The 14258-nt window shown below is 42.5% G+C and overlaps 1 protein-coding gene across 3 annotated transcripts in view; it reads right to left on the bottom strand.

The window, feature by feature from the left end:
* Positions 1 to 483: 483 nt before the first annotated feature.
* ST8SIA5 (ST8 alpha-N-acetyl-neuraminide alpha-2,8-sialyltransferase 5) overlaps positions 484 to 14258 on the bottom strand; it is a 44615-nt gene continuing 30840 nt past the window's right edge. For all 3 annotated transcript variants that reach the window (XM_075726822.1, XM_075726824.1, XM_075726825.1), the window contains 5 exons: positions 12805 to 12891; positions 9519 to 9663; positions 7145 to 7257; positions 1943 to 2035; positions 484 to 952 (listed from right to left, as the gene is read on the bottom strand). In XM_075726822.1, the coding sequence (XP_075582937.1) occupies positions 484 to 952; positions 1943 to 2035; positions 7145 to 7257; positions 9519 to 9663; positions 12805 to 12891 (907 nt within the window). The remainder of the gene's footprint in view (positions 953 to 1942; positions 2036 to 7144; positions 7258 to 9518; positions 9664 to 12804; positions 12892 to 14258) is intronic.

Genomic DNA, 14258 nt, shown 5'->3' with positions numbered 1-14258 from the left:
ACCAAAATGCTAAAGAGTATTTCCAAAAGCCCAAATGCCAGAGAACAGTGCTTTCAATAAAATCTGGCAATGGCCCAAGGTGCTCGATTCAGAAACCTATGTAAAGTCCTACAGTCTATGCTAAAATTGTCCACCACTGATTCTCCTCAAAAGTCTGGTACTTTTCTTCATAGTGAAATGATAACTATATTCATGTGCTCTGTTTATCCCTAAACCTATTGGAAATGTGCTTCTTATCTGACTTGCTTTCCAGGACAGTGTATAACCCTGGGACAGAGGAGTTTTGCTTCTCCCACACTGTTACGGACCCAACTCTGCTAGCAGGAAAGAAGCTGGTATCCTAGATCTTACGGGATGCAATGCCTTGAGGAAATTTATATCAAACAATTATTGCATAATCTCAGGGTGTAATAAAACCTCCTACATCATACACAGGCATCGAGTTCCTGTTACACTTTTTCCTCAGGGGAAGAAATGTCCCTGTCAACAGCAGCTACAGGTCCCTGTATGAACCCTCAGGATCCCCTTGCTGTGCATGTGGAGGAAGTTGAAGATTTCTGAGGGCATAGCATGAAAACCAGGGCGAGGTTTCACATTGTCATAGTAGTGGTGAGTTATAAAAATCCCTGAGGGGTTCATGGGGAAGGCCCAAAAGCCAAAAAGGTGCACCTCTTCGCAGAGCTCCAGGGCAGCAGTCACGAGGATCAGTCCCGTGCTAATCCGCTTGGCCCGCACCCCTTGGCCGAGCCAGTAGCGTGAGACGTTGATGAGATACTGGGGATGAAAGTAATAAACGGCTTGCTGAGATTCAAAATCATCCAGGACGTATTTGACCCGGATTGAGACGTCCGTGTTGCGAGTGTTGTAGAAAGCTGGCAGGAGCACGGAAGCGTTCTCGTAGACCTGGAGCACGTCATAGAAGGGTTTCCTCCATTTCTCCAGCTTATGAAATCTAAAAGGAAAAGGATGCGAGTGATGGTCAGACCAGCGCGGACTCAGTCTGGACCCAGCAGACAAGAAAACTCCAATGGGCTTTTATTGAAATGTTTCTGATACAGACATAATTGAAAGGGGAATATATTTAGATTTGTAGCTAAAGTGTCAGTATGAAATGTAGGACAAAAATGCAGGGGATTAAAAAAACACATTTTCTCTCCTCTTTTGGCAATACATTCATTAAACAGTGGACAAACTTTGTAGACATTTCTGATCATGTCTCACTTCTCATTTTATTATGAGAAGTATGTAATTTTTCCAAGGTTTGCTTAGCTGTATAGTGCACTATGCAGTGCAGAACTGTATAAAAAGTGGCAAATACCAAAGCAGAGCAAAAACATTTCTAAAATGACTAACTGTAACATTTAAAATAAATCCACAATGCAAGCAAATGATTTTATGTTGCTCAAGAAAAGAAACACGTTCCCCCAGCAAGAAAGGAAAGCAGGAATTAGCCCCATGGTCCCAAACTTGTCAGCCCGGTGGCATTAAGGTATTAACAAATTTAAAATTAAAATCACTTAGTCAATCCTGGCTACAAAGTTTAACTGGCATTTTTTAAAAAACATATGACTATGTGTCCTACTTTATTTAAGCATTTAGGATGGAAAGCAGTTGCTCCCACCCTAATGTGTCCAATACGTTTGCCTGGGGCTTGCCAGCACAGTGCAGGACTCCCAGGGGAAGCATGGCTCTGCTGTTAGGATTTTAGCTCATCAGCTTCCCGCTTTCTGTTATCAATGTACAGGCCTATGTGTTTAACACACTTCTATAAGTTGCTACAGATTCTATATGCTGCATAACTTCAATTCAGAATGAAATGTATGATTCATAGTATCAGTTTAAAGTAATACTGGGGAAAAAAGTTCTCTGTAACAGTTACAATTTAGTGAAACGTAGATTTGGAAAAGCAATAGGAGATGAAAATACAAAAACCAGAAATGACCTCTCAGTAATTATACTGGGATTGACAGTCACGACATCCGTCTTTACCCCAACGTCCGTAAAGTATTTCTCAGATATAGGAGGCAAATTGCATCTATAAAGGAAAGAAATTAGTAAGAAAGTTAAAAAATTCCTTCCACCTTTTCAGGACTAGAAAGTAGAATTGATATAAACATTTCTTTCAAGCAGCAAATCTAGAAACAGATTGAGAATTTAACATTGTATCAAAACATGTTGATGCCCAAAATGTGCATTAAAATAACAAGTTCTTAGGGGCTGAATGAAGACCTCTCTTCTTCCCCGACTCTGTGAGAGATGACCCTTTTTTGCAGATGTAGCCAAAGCTCACTCATTTTGCTTCCTTAAAAACAGTTCAGCTATTTACTTCGGCACTTTAGGATGAGAAACAGGATGAAGCCCCAAGGACAATCAGCCTATAAAATCAAAGACTTCCTCAGCAATAGCTGAGCTGTGTTTCATAATTAATAGATAAACTATGTCTATAACATTGCCTTTAACATGCTTTGTTTCATATCCAAGAGGATTTGGGGGAAATGCTCCACAAGAGACAAATCAGTCCAGTCCTAATTAATCCAAAACTATCTGCTTCCCTCCCTTTTCCCTTTGTACCTCCCAGCGCAGTGTAAGAGCAGCAATTCTGACTCTACAGATTCACCAGAGGATGTCAAAGCTATTAGGAGCAAACTTGTGAAGATTTGCAAACCTGGACTTTGCCCAGCCTCCACTCACCTTGGCCTTGACCTAGATTCATCATCTCACAAAATCTAGAGCATCGCTCAAGAGATGCTGAAGTTACTGAGACACACACACATACACACAAGCTATCACACAGGCTTCACCTCCATAGGAAACCCAGCTAAAAACCAAAGATTCAGCATGTGTTATCGGAGGCAACATAAGAGGCCTTGCAACTAGTTTTACACTCAGTTTAAGCTAGCGTTAGATACTTGCTGGCATCTTGAGAACTTTTTGAAGTGATCTACAAGCCGCAATAAAACCCATCACTGTTAAAATCCCCACATCTCAAAAACACTTCCCAAAAATAATTCCCAAACATCTCCATATTTTTGAAGATCAGGGCTGAATAGCAGAAAACCGTGAAGGTATTTAGGGTAAGCCATGCTCAGTGTTGTCACAATACTACAGTTCAGCTGCCATCATCATTTCTCAGTCACAGGGAGAGGGCATGTTGGGGAGCAGAGGAACGCAAAAAAATCCTTCAAAGTCCTTCTCAGACTCAGGAGGTTCACGTCTACCTCCCAGAGAGTCCCTCTTTATCAGGTCACAGAATTTTTTTTAGCCACCTCATCCTTCTCGTAGGCAATGTTATTTCCAGCACTTTTCTCTGCTAGGTCATACAACACCCTTCTGAAGTCCTCTAGCACCCTCAGTTCCAACTAGCACTGTGCTCGTTAGATTATATTTGAAAAAGGTTTTCAAATATTCACCTTCAATATTTTCAAACAGCACATTTCCACCACGATTAAGACAGACTGAATTTGTTGAAAGTGACAATTCCTTATTAAAATTATACAATTTGCATAAACTGTAGTTTTATCATAGGACTCCAAAAATTTGTCCCTGCAAAGAGAGTGGTCCCATCTAGAAATGCACCCAATGTTTCATCACAGATCTCCACTCTGGCCAGTAGATGGAGATAGACAATAACAACTAGTAAATGCAATTTGTGTGTGTATTTTATATATTCTATTGTACTATAATTAATTGCTATCACAATTTATTTCATAGAAAAATCTTGTTTGCATCCTGCTGGCCACAAGCTTCCTGACAATAAAATATTTTCCCAGGTGTCCTGAAAGTATCACTGAATGTTAGCAGTGCTCCATAGGCATTTTTTGAAATATTTTAAAGAATTGTTTTGCTGGTGACCAAGATGGTGATTCCTGACAGTTTGGTGAACTGGTGTCAGACTGGAAAGTGGATGTGTTCAGACCTGACCTTAAAGACAAGCTGTACTTTAAAGTTGATGTCAGCAGCCCTTAAGCTCTTAAACACTAGCATGTCTTTGTGCATGTCTTTTTGTTCAGCCTGGAGAAGAGGAGGCTGACGGGAGACCTTATCGCTCTGCAGCTCCTGACAGGAGGGTGCAGTGAGGTGGGTGTTGGGCTCTTCTCCCAAGTAGTTAGCGATAGGATGAGAGGAAATGGCCTCAAGCTGCGTCAGGGGAGGTTTAGATTGGATAGTAGGAAAAATTTCTTCACGGAAAGAGTGGTCAAGTGTTGGAACAGGCTGCCCAGAGAGGTGGTGGAGTCCCCATCCCTGCAGGTGTTCAAAAAACGGGTAGACATGGCACTTGGGGACATGGTTTAGTGGGCATGGGGGTGTTGGGTTGATGGTTGGACTGATGATCTTAGAGGTCCTTTCCAACCTTAATGATTCCTAGTTTTACTTTCATTAAAAAAGAATCCAGCCACCAAGCCAGGAAACATGAAATTACTACTCTCCCCTTAATTGGTTTAGTGGTGGAGTTGGTAGTGTAGGTTAATGGTTGGACTGGATGATCTTAAAGCTCTTTTCCAACCTAAACGATTCGATGATTCTATAATGCTGGTCCCATACGTTTTGGAGGTGGCGAACCAGTAGGTTTTTTGCACAAGTACTGTGTACTTATTCATATTGCAGTTCTACCTGAGCCTCTACTTAATTAATTACTGGTACCAAAAGCAATTTCTAAGTTCTGTACTCTCTGATCTGCTCTTTTTATGCAGTTGTGGTACAGTTCAAGAAAGAGCAACAGCGGTAAAGAGGGACCTCCATTGAAAGTTCTTATATATAAATGATGACGTCCGCTTCCCATATTCCCACTTCCACTCAACAGTTTGTCATCCCCATGTGTAAAAGGTACCTTTCATTTCAACCATACTGATAGCTGTGATCTAGCACAATACAAGGGAATCTACAACAAGAATTTAATGCATATAGGCTTTTAAGAAGCAAATTATGTGAAGCCTTGACTGTTTCACAGATTAAAATAAGGCAATATTTTTCTATAAAATGGGCACAAGAGGCAGACGCAAGGGGTCTGAAAATAACAAATACTGAAGGTAGGATCGGTAAAATTTTATTTCTCATTTGATGCCAAATTAAATTAAGAATGCAATGAGCCAAAATCTGACCTACTTTTTGCTGCTATGCAATCAGAGAAATTCATTGATTTATGCACAGTTATTCTAAACTGACAGGAACGTACCTAAGATCAGAAAATAGGCCAACAGAACTAAAAAGATTTTTCTTTTCTACAGAACAGGTCATGAATCTCTGAGCTAGCTGTCATATGCCATGGCCTGGGAAAAGAGCTTAACAGGATTTAGAGAGGGATTAGTCATGCATATGAATAATTGCAGCGGGTTGACCTTGGCTGGAGGCCAGGTGCCCACCACAGCCGCTCTATCGCTCCCCTCCTCAGCTGGACAGGGGAGAGAAAATCTAACAAAAGGTTCGTGAGGTGAGGTAAGGACAGGGAGATCACTCAGAAATTACTATCACGGGCAGACCAGACTCAACTTGGGGAAAATTAATTTAATTTATTAATTAAATTATTACCAATCAAATCAGAGTAGGATAATGAGAAATAAATTAAAAAAATCTTAACACACCTTCCCCCCACCCCTCCCTTCTTCCCAGGCTCAACTCCCAATTTTCTCTCCCTCCTCCCCCTGAGTGGCACAGGGGGACGGGAATGGGGGTTGGGGTCAGTTCATCACGCATCGTCTCTGCCGCTCCTTCCTCCTCAGGTGAGGGCTCCTCACACTCCTCCCCTGCTCCAGCGTGGGGTCCCTCCCACGGCAGACAGTCCTCCATGAACTGCTCCAGCGTGGGTCCTTCCCACGGGTGCAGCTCTTCACGAACTGCCCCAGCGTGGGTCCCTCCCCAGGGTGCAGCCCCTCAGGAGCAGCCTGCTCCAGCGTGGGTCCCCCGCGGGGTCCCCAGCCCTGCCACCAAACCTGCTCCAGCCTGGGCTCCTCTCCCCACGGGGCCACAGCTCCTGCCAGGAGCTTGCTCCAGCACGGGCTTCCCACGGGCTCACAGCCTCCTCCGGGCACATCCCCTGCTCCGGCGTGGGCTCCTCCCCGGGTGCAGGGGGATCTCTGCTCCCCCGTGGGCCCCCATGGGTGCAGGGCACAGCTGCCTCGCCAGGGGCTGCACCAGGGGTGCAGGGGAATCTCTGCTCCGTGCCTGGAGCACCGCCTGCCCTCCTCCTGCACTGACCTTGGGGTCTGCAGTTGTGCCTCTCACATGTGCTCACTCCTCTCTCCAGCTGCAGTTGCTGTTGCGCAGCAACATTTTCCCCTTCTTAAATCTGTTATCCCAGAGCCATGTTACAAGAGAGATGTTATCTCCATCTTGGAGCCGCTGGCGTTGGCTCTGTGGGACATGGGGGAAGCTTCTGACAGCTTCTCACAGAAGCCACCCCTGCAGCCCCCCCCCGCTACCACAACCTTGCCACTCAAACCCAATACAATAATTAAAAAAGTCTTTTCCATATATATTAAGGATGATGAAAGTGCTGCTAAACTCCGTTATCCAGGGATGCAAGTCATGGGACACCCCAGTCTATGCAAAACCTCAGTAACTCCACATATGGTCGGGAGCATAATATGAAGACACTCAACCTTCAAAGTTATTCAGGTATCTTTACACACCCTGGAGTCTACAGTACTGATTACTGTAACTCATATTATTCAGCATTTGAGCTCTGCACTACTTCAGAAACACCTCCAAGGCATGTGAGCTGCACAGCATGGAGCTATTAACATCTGGCCAAGCTGCTTGTCGTGCAATAGAGGTTGTACGTCTGGTTCAGAACTGCCCCAGAAAATTATGGCCGCATTCACAGGACACTGCTCCTGGGCTAATGTCCACGGAAGGATAAATCCACAGCCTGAGTAACAGGGGATGTCCTGAATGAGGACATCCAACTTTGTCAGTAAGTCAATGATTAACCACATGGAGTTAGGGAGAAATAATTCCTCACAGTGTAATTTTTAAATAAATATTATACGGTGAGGTGTTTTTTTCGAAACATCGCTTTTTGTGCAAGAAGCAGGCTTGGTATGGCCAGTTTGGCAAATCCTATGTTTCCATGTGAGAGAGAATAGCTTTGCAATCCTTTATTTGTCATTAAAAAAGGCAAAAAGAAAAATGGTACTGTAGTGATTACCGAAACACGAAGTCTGCACTGTCAATCTCTCGGCCGCATCTGCTGTTCTTCAGAATTCCTCCGTTCCCAACCACCGCACATTTCTTAAACTGGGAGCGGTGGTATGGCATATCCTGCAACACCACAGCAAGGAAACAGTTAAATATCCTGAAACGTGGAGGCAACAGGTCTTTTTTTTACTTTTTCCTTTTTTTGTGTGCAGCTGCATCTTGTTGCAGATGCACTAATCATAGGAAGTTGACACTGGTTCTGGCCCGTAATATTCCCATGGGGCACATAAATGGATGGGATTGTTTTCTGTGCAATTAGAGATAGTATGGGCAACTAACTCAGAGGGAAAAAAAAGCAATAACCTGGTTTTGTCCAGGCTTAATAACGGGAGAAGTCATTTTACAATCTTGCTTTCCCTTCTGATTTCCACATGAGGGCATGAACCATAAAATTAGCGTACCCCAGGCGTTGCCTTCTGAGCTGCCTGCAAACTGCTCACTTCTCAGGCTCTGATGTCCTGCTTTTGAGAATTCTGCACACATAGTTCCAGAGCAGCTAGTAAAGCCCGAGAGGTCTTTCTGAGTCAGACAGCACATTACAGCTATTTATCAGAACCTAGCCCAAAATTTAGTGCTTGCTACCACTAATTGTATTAATAGTTTCAATGATTATTAACTAGCACTTGTACTACCAGCAGCGCCTAGAGCCTTTGGTCAGACACCTTTTTGGACTTGTGTAGGACACATCTTCCAAATCCTTGGGCAAAATTCTGTCTTCATATGTAGACATGCAGCTGCTGCCGAAGCAGGAGAGAGTGAAAGTCACATCTCTGAAAACAGAACTGGGCTGTTAGGGTGAGAGGGTTGTGACGCAGAACGGGGCCGCGCCACACCTTATGAATATGTAGAGATGCGCTCGTTTTCGTACATCCATATTTTATCGATAATTTCATACCGCAAACTACAGCGAGATGTGATAGTGGCATGACGTTTCTGTGTGATTATTCCCAGGATCTTTCCATAGCATTCATACGGCACGAGGCAAAAGGGCATGCAATTACACATGTCAGAGAAAAGCAGCCGCTGTCTAACAGAGAGGCAATATAGTTGTCTGTGCTTTATTCAGAGATTTTTTAACAAAAAATGCCTCAGCAGTCCTGAAAGAGAGATCAGAAGCCAGGTCTCCACACTCAGCGCAAGGCTTTTGCCCTTACAGTCTTGCTCTTGTGCTTTCAGCCCTTTATCTCCTACATTCACCACGCTGCAGCCCTGCTCCTAGGCAGAGGGTGGCTTTGGCCACATAACTGCTGCCCAGTGAATCCCAAATGCACTTTGGCATGGGACAGAGCCTGCAAAGCATCCTCAAGCCACACCTGGATAAATACAACAGCAGCTATAGGACGCTCCTAGCAAAAGCATAGGCAGCGAGTCTTTCATGCATTCATCTCTGCCAGCAGGCAGGGTTTTGAGGATAATACTCCTGGACTTAGATGTACCCTTTTTTGCACATCTCTAGATGCTAAAGTGCTTTCCTGGATCTGAGCTTTTCCCCTGCTCTGCCCCAGTTCCCCATGTGCACATTTAGATAACGGCGCTACCCTACCTCTTAGTAGTGCTCTGAAAGCAAACGGATTAAAAGTGGTTAGACCCTAAAGGACAACGTTAATGACACAAATCTAAGTACTTAACTTGAATATTTTTCCGACTTTCTGAAAGGGATACATTTCAGTTATCCCCTCCAAATACACCATTTTAAATTCATGAGGTGTGCCCCATGATAAATCAGTAGTCACATAAGCCCATTGCTACACATTCGTCACTATGTGCAATGGGAATTGCCCACCGGTTATAACTTTGAATGACCCTCAGGGCAAGGATTATTTGCTGAAAAGGTTTTGAATAATCATTGTGATGAATATATTTAAAAATTGTGCATCCTGTTCACAGATAAGCTGCAAACAGAAATAAGTATAAAAATAGTTAGTCATTGTGAACATGAATTATAAAATAATCATGCTCCTAAAGAAGCAGACCTACCCCAAATGTTGGATTTATTGTACATGAGTATTGTACTTTTTAAAAGTTCTGATCAGTAAATGCCTCTTTTATTCAGCTTTCTTAAGTTATTTCATTAGCCACTTTGCTGCTAGATCAGTAACATTCTGCAGGAATATGCATATATATTGCATACTAGAGCAGACAACTACTAGAAAATAGGATAATCAGCTAAAGTATCATATAAAAAATAAGTATTTTCAAAGTATAAGCAATGAAGTTTGTAGAAATGTCAAACAGCCAACTGCTAAATGCTTGGCTATAGGATAACATCTAATGCAGCAAGTAGAGTGAAGTTGATTCTGCAAATGGACAGAGGCATGAGGCACCTTTGGAAACATTTTGAAGATTTCTTGGTTGATATGGAAGATTCCACTAGTATCCACTTCATATTTCAGTTTAGTTCCCAAGGGAGTATTTTTCTGGGTGGTGAACAGAAAGGCAGGGGCATTGCAACACCTCGACAAAGTAGACCTGTAAAATGAAAAAGAGAGAAATAAGATCAAGGAGCCGACAGCATGCTTTAGGATTTGCAATTACTATCACTCCTAACAAGGTATTTTTCAGCAAAAAGAAATGTCGTAGCTGTAGAAGGGGTAAAATGGTGTTTTGCTGGATTTTCCTTTAGAGAATTTCAGATTCGGTGAAATTTTGCCTGACTGAGGAACTTATGGTAAAAAAAAAAAAAAAAACAAAAACAAAAACCAGAAGAAATTAAATCCTTGTACCTGTCTCTTCTAGGCTGCAGGAAATACATGTGCAAATTCTGCCCTGCTCCAGACCTCAAAGCTGAGCTTCTGCCCCCAGTATCATGGGGAAACCATCCTAATGAATTAGTCCCTCCCTGCTTTAGAGGTCTTCGACTTTTTGTAAATTATTTACTCATCACTGGGCAGGAAACACAGGGGTTAAAATATTCATCTGGGGGTGTGGAAGCTTGGCAGGGCAGGGACTTAAACACAGCAAAAACTAAAGACACTATCTCACTTACCAGACTACTGTGGAGCACGGCACTTTGATTACAAAAAAACTTTTAAAGGTCTTAGTTTTGCCTTTGACCTTGCATATATGCATTGGGAAGATGATGTGGCCCCAACAGATGGGTGCCAGGCAGACTGGTCATGGCTACAACTCCAAAATCTCAGCCAAATGGCCAAAAATTTTCTTTGTTGCTGGGACAAAATGGCAGGTATCCCAATGTAAGCAAGGACTGTTTTGAAATCTCAAAAATAGGATTCTTGGCATGAAAGAAAACCTATTCAGCTCTGATATGAAATTTAAACAGGAAAAAAAGGGGTCCATTTTTTAGCTCCCATCTTTGCTTTTGTCCTTTTACTGGTGGAACTGACAGTCCTGACTTCTGCTTACTCTTACTTCAGAGCCAGTTTGTTTCTCTCTCAATGCATCTTATACCTTTAATGAAAAATACATATCATGGCAAATGCACAAACGTGAAGGCAAAGCCAAATGGTTCTCAAATAACCTAGATGAAACACCTTGCCTCTTGGGTATGTGGTCTCATTATGAGTTGGAAGAATAAGCCAGTCTTCTTTCTGGGCTTTATTACAAGCACCAGAAAGCAAATACAGAATTATGCAAGCATTTCAGTGATGTCCAATTACTATTACATACTTGACTCATGCAGAATGACACAATATGATGATCAGATGAAGGTAGCAACTGAGACTGAATAGCTTGACAAATAATTTCTAATAACGAAAACATTAAATAATTACAAGCAGCTAGCAGGATTGAGTTGTAGTATTTGAGATACAAAAAAACTCTTCATTAGTACTGCATTAAGGAACTAAAAGAGATGTTGTTCTTTAATCTAATGTTCAATTGGTTTTCCAGAGGCACGTTCCTTAGTGTAAATGTCTGATATCTGATGGAGGAAGACTGTCAAGGAAATTGTTTTCCTTGGGCTCCAGATACAAAAGCTAGTGTGATTTTTGCACTTCCTCCCTCCCTGTTGCTTAACCAGCTGTCGTTTAATTTTTGCTGGATTCTCCCCATCTCACCTGATGGTCCAGAACTGGCAAAGGTCGAAAGCCCACAACTCAGTGTTGTTAGACCACCACCTTTTACCCTCCTACTAGTCTACCTCCAAACTCAGAGACTTTGGTCTGCTTTTAAGGGACTACAGTTTCCCTACACATTCACACACTAAAGTCTCTGTCCCATAGGACAAAAATGAAACAGATGCTGAACTTTTCTTTTTTTTCCATGACTAGCATGATTATTGTTCCTGGAACCAGCTAACAAAGGTTGGGTTACATCTAGGTGCCAGTGGGAGTTTCTTAAGCAGTGATATATCAGTCGGACAAGTATAGCCAGTGACAGGAGTCTTTAATCTCCTCTTTGTCTCAGAGCACTATCTAGGATGGAGAGGGGTTCTTTGCTTAATGTACCAGCGTTGGTGGCTTGAGAGAGAGTGATGGTCCTCCTGATGGTTTTTAGACAGTCTGTTCTCATTGCTCTCACCTCTGGGCTGGCCTCCATACTTCAATGTGCTCCTTGCACTCAGGGCACAGTCATTAATTCTCTTACTCCAAACAGTCTTAAAGATAGTAGGCTCTAATCCTGAATGGCTTTTGACTTCAAAATGGGCTCTGATAATTACCCATCAAGTAATTTCCAGGAAAAAATAAATTAAAAAACTTATGTGTGGAGCTCATGTTGGAAAAGCTTCTATGAGCCTGGGACTGACAATTAGTTATTTTTAAAGATGTTAATGACTAACTCAGCACATGCATTCTCACATTCTCTCATTAACTCGTGACAGCTATTTCCTGGAGTCATGCAAGAGAATTTGGGAGAAAGTTGTGGGGCCTTATTCTAAGCAACAGCTCTGAATCATGCCAGTGACTTACAGACTTACCTAGCCCATATTCCACTTACTCTGAAATAATGTGGTTTCTCTAGACCTGCTCAAATATGGCCCTTGAATACACCAATATACAACATTCAAATACTGTTTTGGCTTCATTCTACTATTGCCCTCACAAGACCAGTTTGTAAAGTTGTATCTTGAAAGGACCGTGGAGGACATTCAGCAAAGAGGAAGTCACATGAAGAAAGACTGAGTACTACAAAAACAAACTGCACAGGTCTCCGAAGACCAGAAAAAATATCTAGATAGTCAGGGAGTAATAGCTGAGGAGCATTAAAAAAAAGGAAATGATAAACAAGGTCTGACAGTACCTAATACACTGCAGAAAAAATCCAGTTTGAGTATTTTGTAGGCCAAATTTGCAGTGTCACCAATGCTATTACCATCTTACAGCACCAGAGAGTTAGGCTGATGTGTTAAATGTAGCCATTAAGTCTTGGCTCCATCCTCATGTCTGTCTGAATAATACCTGGAAAAGTCTTTCCCATACCAAATTCTGTACCTTTCCTGGGAAGACTATCCCATGTGCCAGAAGAGCTCTCTTTCACTCCTGCTGTTGACTTTTTTAAAGTAGAAAAAAGTCTGTATTTATTCAAAAGGATGGTACTCCAACAGTAACAGTGTTATAATGCTACACATGTGAAGGTTTGATCTCTCTACAGGAAGCTAAACTCGAACTAAAGTAAATCTTACTCAGTCTCATTAATGTGGACCATTCTTACTTGAACAAATTAGCTTCTGTGACGTTCATCTCCCATTTGCACATCTGTAGGCTCTTCCATCTGTCAAACAATTCGGTTTGTTTCACCCTAAAAGATAAAAAGAAAGAAAATTAAAATTCACTTTATTACAAAGGCTTCATTTCCTAAAACAGCCGCAACCAGGGTAGCATGCAGTAGGCTTTTGATAGGGCAAACCAGTCAGTCTATCCAGCGCAAAATTTATCATTTTTATTTCTTTCTCTGTTCAGGCATAGCAACTCTAAGCCATGTATACACAGGTACTGATGGAGCTCTTCAGATGTTTGGGACTGATTTCTATTGCCTGATAGGCATTCTCCATTTCTTCAGGATAAAAAATGCAATATCCAGCAAGAAGCATTTACTGCACCAAAGTCTGTCCACAGTCTGCTGGGATGCTAATGAGTGTCTGGCAACCACAGCAGCTTTGGGGGGAAAAGTTGCACCTAGCACAAGGGCCCAGCAGAGGGGGTGTTGGAAAAGAGGAAACCAGATAATTTGGCCAACTATGATTATATTTGGGTGAGGTTATCTCAATCCGTGAGATCCTACAGAACAGCACTGTTGGTAAATCCATTTTATAAACTGCAATAGCACACATGTAGGGATAAGCATCTGTGACGGTAAGAGGACGTGAAAAGCTCTTTACATGAGGATGTCTCCCACCCTCTCTGTTAATAAATATACTTTTAGTTATACCAAAAAATTACACCCCTGCTTCCACTAGGCTGATACAGGATGACACATTTTTGGTGATATCATTCCAATCACTTCTACCTTAGAGTTATAGAATCATAGAATCGTTTAGGTTGGAAAAGACCTTTAAGATCATCCAGTCCAACCATTAACCTAACACTACCAACTCCACCACTAAACCAAGTAAGGGGAGAGTAATAATTAATTTCAGGTTTCCTGGCTTGGTGGCTGGATTCTTTTTTAATGAAAGTAAAACTAGAATAGAATCATTAAGGTTGGAAAGGATCTCTAAGATCATCAGTCCAACCATCAACCCAACACCACCATGCCCACTAAACCACATCCCCAAGTGCCATGTCCACCCGTTTTTTGTACACTTCCAGGGATGGGGACTCCACCACCTCTCTGCAGCCTGTTCCAATGTTTGACCACTCTTTTAGTAAAGAAATTTTTCATAATATCCAACCTAAACCTCCCCTGGCGCAGCTTGAGCCCATTTCCTACCGTTATCTACTTGGGAGAAGAGCCCAACACCCACCTCACTACACCCTCCTGTCAGGCAGTTGTAGAGAGCGATCAGGTCTCCCCTCAGCCTCCTCTTCTCCAGGCTGAACACCTCCAACTCCCTCAGCCGCTCCCCACCAGCCCTGTGCTCCAGACCCTTCCCCAGCTTTGCTGCCCTTCTCTGGACATGCTCCAGCAACTCAATGTCTTTCTTGTATTGAGGGGCCCAAAACTGG

Source organism: Pelecanus crispus, chromosome Z (genome assembly GCF_030463565.1).
Source record: "Pelecanus crispus isolate bPelCri1 chromosome Z, bPelCri1.pri, whole genome shotgun sequence".
Lineage (NCBI taxonomy): Eukaryota > Metazoa > Chordata > Aves > Pelecaniformes > Pelecanidae > Pelecanus > Pelecanus crispus.
The sequence above is the reverse complement of the archived record's forward strand: the minus strand, read 5'-3'. Positions and strand labels throughout refer to the sequence as shown.